The sequence below is a fragment of the Hyalella azteca genome, unplaced genomic scaffold (genome assembly GCF_000764305.2).
Source record: "Hyalella azteca isolate HAZT.00-mixed unplaced genomic scaffold, Hazt_2.0.2 contig14766, whole genome shotgun sequence".
Taxonomy (NCBI): Eukaryota; Metazoa; Arthropoda; class Malacostraca; order Amphipoda; family Hyalellidae; genus Hyalella; species Hyalella azteca.
Window position 1 is genome coordinate 610,035 of NW_025944642.1, and position 11,319 is coordinate 621,353.

The following is an 11,319-nucleotide window of genomic DNA, read 5'->3' on the forward strand; positions in this document are numbered from 1 at the left end:
TATGCAAGAGGCAGAAAATAGCTGTTGGATAAAAACTGATATCATTGCTTCATTAACAAGCTCAATACACATAAAAACAAGGCCTTAAATAATCAGAAAATTTTCATGTTAATTTTGAAATGAAGGCTGATATTCCTTTTCTGTCTTACTAAGGAGATATTGTACTGCGTTCTAGTGGGAGTTTACCATACAAATTTTTTTACACGTCTTGAATATATTCAAGCAAAGAAAATAAAAATGGCAAAAGAGGTTGAACTCGTAATAATTCATCAGTTAAAACATTGAATTTTGTAATTTTTAAGAAAGAAATGCTCACAATTTAGGCGTCAATTGTGCATCGCCTTATTCAGGCTCTTAATAAACTCAGAAAACGGTAACAAAAATCACACCGAGTATGCCACGCTGAGCCTAAATCTGCGCGTTAGTGAATATTGAATCAAGAGGAGACTTGAATGTGCGTGTCATTGAGCAAGATTGTGTTCAGAAACATGATGTTTATGACTTGTTCACAGTGATGCTGAGGCCACTGGCAGTGTCAACTGTCACTATTTGCACTTCAATTGTCATGTCCATGCGACAAGGTTTGATGTAGCAGCAGCAGCGTCGCATATGCCTTCATGGATCGCACAGCCATGAATGAAGCAATCGAGGAGGGCCAAAACTCTCGTTACTGAGCAAGATACACAACGTAAAGCGTGTGCTTTGACTCTAGCATGACATAAAATGTGCAGTAGTTTTACCCTGACTAAATAGTATTATTCGTGAATTTGCGGTTGTTGCCTTGAATGTCTATGCAATGAACTTCATGCAAAATACTTCTTGCATCAAAAAAATTGCGTGAAAATATATTTACTCAATTTTGTCAAGCAGGGTACGTTTTTTATAAATACAAGATTTTGTTTTAGCACATATTTGTCACATCTGATCTACCGATCTTGTTACAGATTGCGAGTAAAATGTTTCCAGGAAGTGTTTGATTTTCTTATCATTTTCACCACTGTAAGGACTTTTCAAACTTGAATTTTTCAAGTTCGTAATTGAAGCTGCATTTTATCGATATTTTTTTATTGCAAGAGACATTTATGAAATGATTAATTACGTAAAATTTCAATTTTATGGACGTGCTTGGATTTCAGAAAATACTTTCTGGCTTTAACTCACCTAATTCATGACTTGAGACGATTTCAGATGTAAATCAAAACATTATTCAAAGTAGAAAACAAAATTTCGGTCGTGTCTGGCGCTATGAATGATCTGCTTGATTGTTGAAGAAAGCAAAGCCCGCGTTAACATCTGCTGGAAACATGCGAGCGCGGTGGTGGACGGTCGAGTGTTTGTTTAGTGATCGGAGGAATGAAACATGACGCTTGTGACGCTGGTGGCCGCCGCCAAAACCCAGCGCTTGTGACGTTGGTGGCCGCCGCCAAAACCCGGCGCTTGTGACGCTGGTGGCCGCCGCCAAAACCCGGCGTTTGTGACGTTGGTGGCCGCCGTCAAAACCTGACGCTTGTGACGTTGGTGGCCGCCGTCAAAACCTGACGCTTGTGACGTTGGTGGCCGCCGTCGAAACCCGACGCTTGTGACGTTGGTGGCCGCCGTCGAAACCCGACGCTTGTGACGTTGGTGGTCGCCGTCAAAACCCGACGCTTGTGACGTTGGTGGCCGTCGCCAAAACCCGGCGTTTGTGACGTTGGTGGCCGCCGTCGAAACCCGACGTTTGTGACGTTGGTGGCCGCCGTCGAAACCCGACGTTTGTGACGTTGGTGGCCGCCGTAACCCGTCGTTTGTGACGTTGGTGGCCGCCGTCGAAACCCGACGTTTGTGACGTTGGTGGCCGCCGTCAAAACCCAACGTTTGTGACCTTGGTGGCTGCAGTCAAAACCCAACGTTTGTGACGTTGGTGGCTGCAGTCAAAACCCAACGTTTGTGACGTTGGTGGCTGCAGTCAAAACCCAACGTTTGTGACTTTGGTGGCCGCTGTCAATCTTCAATTTTTCGCTCTAAAAGCTTTCGTTCCTTGTTCAAAGATAACCACACATCTTCTTTTATTTTTTAGTGGCCTTAACGTAATTTTGTGCAATCGATACTTATAATAGGCTTTGATATTATATTTTCATTGATGAAAATTAGTGTTCAATTAAATTCAACTGCAACAGACATAGATAAAAATAATACAAGTATACAAACTACCTGAGTGCAAATGTGTTTTCAATTACAGTGTTTTGTAAGATCACAACCTTGCAAGCTATATCAACGTACCAAAGTTTTATAAAATGCAATATATTGAAATTTCAAAAACTTTTCAAACTATTAACATGTTTTCATGGATGTATCTTGCCAAGTTTATGCGGGCAAGACTGTTGATTTTGCTACACTGATGTTATATACGTGAATAACACGCAGTTCACAGAACCTAGGCACATTTTCCAACAACTTGCGAATAGAGTAGAAGGATCCGGCCTCTCATCGCTGTAACAGGATTACGAAATCTCATTCTATGAAGTCCACTATGGTTTCGCTTGAGCCTTTCGAGAAAAGCGAACTGATCTCAGTAACAATAACCGTGAAAATTAACGTCTGTGAGAGCCTTTTATGACAAACTCGCGTAATTCATTCATCAAACTTCCGAGTCGAACTGAGCGCATTCACCTGATGTTGCAAACACGTGTAAGGAATGATACTGGAAACTGTCATCCATAAGAAACTTTCGTTCATGAGAAACTTTCCATTCATAAAAACTGGCATTCATTAGAAACTGGCGTTCATAAGAAACTGGCATTCATGAGAAACTGGCATTCATGAGGAACTTTTCATTCATTAGAGACTAATCATTCATGAGAAACTGACATTCATGAGAAACTTTTGTTCATGAGGAAGTATCATTAATAAGAAGCTTTCATTCATGAGGGACTTTCATTCAGTAGAAGATTAATTAGTGAGAAACTGTTATTCATAAGAAATTTAATTTCTCTTAAAATTTTACATCAAGAGAGACTTTCGTTTGTGAGAAACTCATTATTCAAAGGAAATATTGATTCACCAGAAACTTTGATTTATGAGAAACTTTCAGTCACATTAACTCTCATTCATGAAAATATTTTAGTCATTATTCAATTTGTTCATAAATTCATTCAATAACTATTTTTCAAGATTATCTGTCATTGCTATGAACATAATCATCAATTATATTAAGAACTTTAACAATTTTTAGCTAATTTTATGCTACGCTATGCAATCAATTTGTTAAAATTGAAATTGTTATTTTCAGCAGAAAGAAATTTCTCATTCATAACAGTCCAAAAAATATTTGAAAGTATTTAAAAATGCAAATTCCATCACATAAAGGATTGAATCTCTCTTAAGAGCTTCGATAGAATAGATAAAAAGATTGATAAAAAATATAGATCATTAAAATATAACTCTCACGCCCATTGTCGATAACAGTGTCTTTGTTGCACCTGGCGCTGAGAACACCGTTGTTCATCTATTACAATTGATAATTAGATGTAATATATGAAGGTTCAACTCAAAGTTCGAGTTCCAATTGCTGAAATATTTTAGTGTAGCTTTGAATTCTTATTGGCGGAGAATTCTCAAACTGCGATTTGGTTTAAATGTAGGCTTACTAAATAAAGCACTCACGGACTGTTATTTAACACGAATGTTTCTATACTTGAATATTTAATTTCTATATTTGAAAATTAAATCTTTAAATTCCGAGAATTAGGAGTTTGATGGTTGTAAAATGATTACATCAGCACCCGTAGGCCGTCAATTAAACCTCAGCCTCTTTATTAGCCTTGTAAAAGATAATCTTTTGATTGTGTCGACGGCGAGGTTTAGAGGCGGCACTTGACGTAGGACTCTGACTCTGTGCAGCTCATTATCCTGATGATGGAGGCGTAATCACGTACCTAAGAATCCTTCGTTTAATCCTTCGTCCCGTTCCTGCCAACAGTTGACCTGCTACGTGAGGCTGTTTTCATGTCAGTAGTATTTTTTCCCCTAAAATGTTAGATTTTTAAAATAATAATAATGAATCGTGCAGACCCTGTTTCTGTTTCATATGAAATTAGTAATTTAAATAATAATATACGTTTAAAAATTACTTTTTAAAGACAACACTTCCAAAGAATCCAGTATCTCCAATCTTACAGATGTACAATGAATTTCTCATAATTTTTTAATATATAAATTTTTTTCAAAATTATTTATTCTGTTGATTGATTCATGCATTGCCTCTGACTTCACACAAGTGTGCAAAATTTCAGATCAATTAGACAGGTAAAAATGTGTCAAATATCAGTTATAAGATTTGTAGCTGACAAAATTATTTTTTTCAATTTTCTTAGTATTGAAAAAAATTTTTTTAATTTTAAAAATCATTTATTTTGACACTTGATTCATGCATTGTCTCCAACTTTAAACAAGTGTGCAAAATTTCAGATCGATAGGATAAGTAGACGTGTATTAAATTTCGATTACAAGATTTGTAGCAGACAGACAGACAAACAAGAAGTGAAGTTAAAGAGAAGTGTTGTAATAATAAATATGGATTTGACCAGGGATCAAAGAGTCAGAGTAATTAAACTGATTTCTAAAATTGCAAACCAACTTACAACCAAAGTAAACGCCTCTAAAATAATTGTATTTTTATTGAAGGAAAAAAAGATGAATTTTATTGACATCTTCTTTGGTCGTAAATTCATTATTGCAATGAGTTACTTGAAAGATCATGTATGAGTTAAGCTTGGAGCTCATAATATGATGATCTATAATATATTACTCAGTATTTTGGAATAGATAGCATTGCCTTTAATTATTTTCAGTCTGACAGTCGTGTATGAGCCATTTGACATTCATGTATGAGATGCCCGACAGTCGCTTATGACACCTCTGCCTGGCATTCGTGCATGAACCGCCCGACAGTTGTGTATGAGCCACTGGACATTCGTGTATGAGATGCCCGACAGTCGCGTATTAGACCTGTTGCATTCGTGTATGAGACGCCCGACATTCTAGTACGAGTCGCCCGACAGTCGTGTATATGAGTCGCACGACAGTCGTGTATGAGTCGCCAAAACTGAAAAGTGTGAAGCAGCAAGTGCTAATGAGCGACCTTGTCACGAGAGCACGTACTTCTACTTTCTACATTACGAATACGCACGCGAACTTTCTAGTCAACGAATCCGATTGTGACTCTATAGATTACAAATACGCACACTGATTCTCTACATTACGAAAACGCATGCGAACTTTCTAGTAAACGAATCCGCTTTCGGACTTTCCAGATTACGCATACGCACAGGCACTATTTGTATCCCGAATACCCACGCGGTCTCTCAAGATCACGAATACGCAGCAAACTCATTAGATTTCGAATATACGGTCACTCAAATGTCCATCCAACGTTTGAAGCTTTTTACTTCGAACACAATGCAAGTTTAGAATAAAATTCTCGAAAAATAGGCAATTATAATACTGTTATTGATTTACGCTGCTAATCAGTTGTTTAATTAAATTGAACTGTGATCAACAATAACTTTAATTATACATTGGACTTCATTAGAAACTCTAGTATTGACGGTGAATTAGAATAAAAGCTTCTGAAGCCTAAAAATGTATAGAAAACAGAAATATTTAACTCAGTGCTGACCAATATGGCTGACTAATTTATTAATGAGATCAATAAATTTAAAGGTGTGATTTCTAAATAATCCTGTTTCACGGAACTCTGTGGTAATGAGTAACACGCTATGATTTTAAACTCGGAGCCAATACTTGTATTAGATTTGAAAATTAGGATGTAGTCATGTAACACCTGTTAAACTAATTATTTGCAGTCAAATGAAAACTTGAACTATATTCCATCAATGCCAGTGTCGATTTTTCTACTCAGTCCACTAAAATTTTTTGGACGTGCGTCCAACCATTACTGAACTTCAGGCGTATTGTGCAATTTTTGGAGCTGAAAAATATTTTCTTTAGCAGATGGGCTTGGGGAAAAGAAATGTTCGGTGAATTTATAAAGAGCAATAACAGTTACTTGAAGAAGTTATTCTTTAGTATAAATATTCTACCCATCCACGTTTCGGTTACACTAGTTTCTAAAGCAACGTAAGTTATTCTCTAGCATAAAAGACGTCGAAGAGTTAGTTATTTTCTCTTTAGATGTAGGGCTCGCGTAGAGGCACCGTACGCGCGTTGCGCACAGCCATTGTGAGCGCATACAAAGCGAGGGTTGGAATAGAGGCACGGGTATGGATGGCAGCAGCAATGAACAGACGCCAAAGAGACTCCTGTCAAAGAAACCACCACCGATGAATCCAAGTGAACACAAAAAGAATGTCTACTCCATGGGCCGTAAAATTGGCGAACAACACCTAATGAAAGTTGCGGTCTCAGCATCTAATTTATGATGGCGGCGACGCAGGTTGGCTGCCGTGTGTCCAGCTCGTTTGTACAGGCCTTCCAAGGTAATTGGTTAGTGACAGTAAATGACTCGCCCACATATTTTTTATCTGGTTGTATTTAAAATAACTATCTGGGTTTTGATAAAAATTTGTCAGTAGGTGCAGTTTCTTTGGATCACTTTTGAGGTAGCGAAATCTTAGAATTTTGCTCTAGTGTTGGACATGATGCAGCAATATATTTTTGAAAGAATATAAACTTTTCTTCTCTGAGCCTTTAAACTATTCTCATTCACTATCTAAACTGCAATATTCACAATGCGCCTCGTTGTTTGATCAACACCTGGTGTCAATGAGATAAGTTATCTCTCGTTTATTGATTATAACTCGTAAGCATATCACGCGTCCATCTCGCTCTACGTAGGCAGAAGGGCACGTGTAGGCGATGGGGCTGTAAGATATCACATCCACTCACGTAGCTCTTTAACTACAGAACAATTCCCTCTCTAATTCAGTGCACAATTGATTTAAAAAACCTTGATCTCACTTTCATTGCTCCCGCGGAATGACATAATTTTGATATTCCTTATTTTCTATTTTCATTTCGCCACAGTCCAAAAATTAAATAATTAAATTAGAGTATAAGAACAAGTAGATCAAAAAGGATCTCAGACCTACGCGTCTAAGACATTAGCTTATTATGATGAATTTCAACGTGAAGGCATTATAACAAAATTTTAATTACGAATTATTTGACTATATTTTTAATATGTTCAATATCTCCATAGAAAATTGTGATGTAACTGAAATAATATCATTTTTATTCCCTTAATCATTCAATCCAAAGAATTATGTTGCTCTATTTTAGCCGACTTTACTACTAATCTGCACTTTGTGTGGAACCATCTTTTGTACCCAACAATCCACTCACATCGATACGTCATAAGGACTCAACCGCCTCATATTGAGCACGTAGCCTCAGCGCACAATGATCATACAGAAAGAAAGAGCAACAAATTTCGTAAACAAGTCTTGTTGAAGGAATTCTTGGCCGAGGATACAATGGGCAGGATGCTGCTGGTGACAGAGTCTGGTAGGATACTTGCTGCGTCTGTGCTCTGAATACACGCCCTATTGCGCCTTGATCTCAACAATCAAATGGAAGATTTATTAGTATAATGATAACGATTTAGCAGGAAAATTATAATAATGATATATAAGTAAAATAAAATGGCGATTTATCAGTACAATGATAATAAAATGTACCAGAAAAATTATAATAATGATTCATCAGTAAAATCATAATATTGATTTATAAGTAAAATAATAATAACGATTTATCAGCTCAACGATAGATAAATTTATCAGTAAAATATAATAAAGATTTATAAGTAAAATTATAATAATGATTTATAAGTAAAATAATATCAATGATTTATAATTACCATGATAATAAAATTTATCTGTGCAATGACAAAAAGCGATTGGTTTCATGGGGACATCATGACGCAAAATTCCAGGAAAATTTTTAACTAATACGAGTTATGTTCATTGAATAGTTGAATCGAGACTTGAATTATCTGCAACTTAAGTATTAGAAAAATAATGCCAATGTTTGAGGCTTGAAAAAATAAATTCCAATTTGCTTGACTCAAACTCTGATCGAATCGAATGAAATGTTAACCTTGTTTTAGCAACCAAAAGCTCAATGCATTATGGCAATGACACGATTACCGAAGACAGAAATGGTGCTCATAGATGTTCGCAAATTTTGAAATTCATATGACATTTTTGAGTGACCCCTCCTCACTTGTCCTCGTGGTCCAGTAAGTTATATATTAAATTAAATGGGCCACGTTTATGGGCCCTGGCTTTCGTATTTAGTAAACTGGGCCATGTTTGTAAGGCCCAGCTGACCCAGAAGTATTTTGGATGTTTGAAACTGGGCGCTGCTTGCAGGGCCGCGGGCCTCGCATGGTTTTGTATTGAGTGAACTGGGCCATGTTTGCTGGGCCCCGCTGGCCCACCGGTTTTTGTTTGGGCCATGTTTGCTGGGCCTGCCTTGGAGGCTCGTCTGACGCGTCATCCATCAACGCCTGACGGGCGGGGCAGACGTCGACCTGTTACTGGTACCTTCATGGTACCTGCTGGTACCTGCTGGTACTTTCATAGTACCTGCTGGTACCTGCTGGTACCTGCTGGTACTTTCATAGTACCTGCTGGTACCTGCTGGTACCTGCTGGTACCTTCATGGTACCTGCTGGCATCTCCATGGTACCTGCTGGTACCTGCTGGTACCTGCTGGTATCTCCATGGTACCTGCTGGTACCTGCTGGCATCTCCATGGTACCTGCTAGTACCAGCAGGGTTCATTAATGCAAGTTTCGTTGGAAACCAGAAAGCATTTCTTATTAAAGATTTTCTTATTTATTTTCTCACTTCCGAAAATTAGGCTTCTCGTAGGATTTTAAAGTTCAAATATGGTGGCTTCCTTGAAATATTTTACTATAATTTTACGACGTTTTGCCGGATTGAGAAAATCAATAAGAAAATTGTTAATAAGAAATACTCTCTGGTCGTCAAGGAAACAGGCGTTTGGGGCATAAATCACCCCACTATGCCATGTGCAAGATACGCGATAAATGTCATGTAATTGGCAGTCAAATTCAAGCAGCAAGTGTAAAGAGTGTAATTAGGAATTAAATTAAAGACTAAAATTCATTAATAGAAGTTATCGCACCTGCTGAATATTGTATCGATACGCAGGACTCGATGGAAATAAAAAGATACGCTGAAGCATGAAGCGATCCTTCCTGCAGTCCGATGGCCTCACGACTTGCCGATGTCCTTTGGATGTCCCAGATTATAAATTTTTAAAGTTCAGTTATCTTGCTTTTATGTGAGTTTTAAGTCTTGCACCACAATACATAGGGGCTGCTGGAGCGCATTTGCGTGATACTTGTCGTGTCAGGATATTGCTAGAATCTAAAAATGTATTCTGATTTACTGGATTCTAGCTAGATACAGGGATTCCTAAATTGGGGGGATTATCGATCACGCGTCACGCCGGGTAAACCTGACATTATCGAATAATTAAAATTAATGCCTAATTACATCGCTTTCGAGTTTTTTATTGCACTGCCCAAAATATGAAACATATAAAAAACAATTTTATAGCGTTGTTTTAAAGCTAGAGGGAAAGTTTGTCCTCGCGAAGAGGGAAGAGAGGAAGACTCCCCTCACAGCACTTCATATCCGTTCGCTGGATTGCCGTCTAATCCAGCTCCCCCTGTCGCACCCCAGCGGGTCTATGGGGTCTGCAGAGCACAGAACAAATTAGCACCAACAGCAAACACAAGCCAGGGTCTGAGCCCTGCCAAATCTCTCACTTGCTCTGGATTATTAGCCTTCGCCCTCGCTCATATTGGCGGTGCTTTAGACGCATCGCTCGTTGTGAGCTGTCAATAGCGAATTGAATGATAAATTATGATAAAACTAATCAAAATCGCGATAAATTTGAAAGTTTATAGAAGAATCGAACATCAAAACAGTAAAAAATTATCGAAATGCCTTAAAGTATAATAATATTGACTGATTGTCGATTGTCAATAATATTGACAATTTTTTAATTACATTAGTTCGAGTGTACATACGAGTTCGGAACTTCTGAGCAAGGTGATAACAATTATTCAAACATTTTGATGAGAAGTAACTAAAAAGTTTTAGCAGACGAATGTCATGTCGGTCCTCGAATGTCAGGAACACGCGTCCGTGCGGCGCTGGCGGCGTCGTCCGCATTGTCGGCGCCTGCGGACGACAAGAGACGCTCCGCCGCCTGCTAATGCAGCGACACTGTCTCTGTGCTGCCATTTACTGCCGCACTTCTTGCCACTTACTGCCGTCTGCTGGCCACTTACTGCCGTCTGCTGGCCACTTACTGCCGTCTGCTGGCCACTTACTGCCGAACTTCTTGCCACTTACTGCCATGTGCTGGCCACTTACTGCCATGTGCTGGCCACTTCCTGCCGCACTTCTTGCCACTTACTGCCGTCTGCTGGCCACTTACTGCTGCACTTCTTGGCACTTACTGCCATGTACTGGCCACTTACTGCCACACTTCTTGGCACTTACTGTCGTGCTCTGGCCAGTTACCGCAGCACTCTGCCATTTATTGCTGCAACTCTGGCCACTAACTGCTGCCATGGCCACTGACTGTCGCATTCTGTCCACTTACTACTACCCTCTGGCCACTTACTTCCGCAAAATTTCATGTTACTCATATTCACATATGCTGCCACTTACTGCCACTGTATTCCTGCCACGCTAACTGCCACTTGCTACATTGTCATCAATCTTCCTGCCACACTGACTGCCACTTGCTACATTCCCAACACTCTTCCTGCCACACTAACTGCCACTTGCTACAATTTCAACACTCTTCCTGCCACACTGACTGCCATTTGCTACATTGTCAACACTCTTTCTGCCACCTTGCCACCCTGCCGCCACCAACACGTGTTGCCACACCTGCGTCAACAGGTCATAAGTCATCAACACTTCGCCATCTTGACAGACACAATAAAGCGAAACTTGCTGACTAAATTTAAGAATTAAAATACTGGAAATAAAATCATAAAAAAATGTTAAGAAAGTCTATAAAGTTCTGAGATACTGAAATATTAATTATTTCCGTAAGCCGATTCCTGATGATAGGAAATGTAGTAAGAGATATGAGTATCGATTTAAGCATTGCAGGGCTCAATTCAACGTTTTTCAGTGACAAATGTACACTGAAAAACCATAGAACGATCTAGAAAATATTCATAAAATGTTATCGTTTTTAACGTTAGTTTACTCAATTAGAACCTAATATGGACCAGTATTTACCTCTAATTCCTAAAAAAATACA

The 11,319-nt window shown here is 38.6% G+C and overlaps 1 protein-coding gene across 1 annotated transcript in view; it reads right to left on the reverse strand.

Annotated features, from left to right (window-relative positions):
• The window catches only part of LOC108678276 (uncharacterized protein PB18E9.04c-like), a 67,913-nt gene extending 57,282 nt beyond the window's left edge, over positions 1–10,631 (reverse strand). Inside the window, exon 1 of the mRNA XM_018166649.1 lies at positions 10,542–10,631. Coding sequence (XP_018022138.1) covers positions 10,542–10,631 — 90 coding nt within the window. The remainder of the gene's footprint in view (positions 1–10,541) is intronic.
• Between the last annotated feature and the right edge of the window lie 688 nt (positions 10,632–11,319).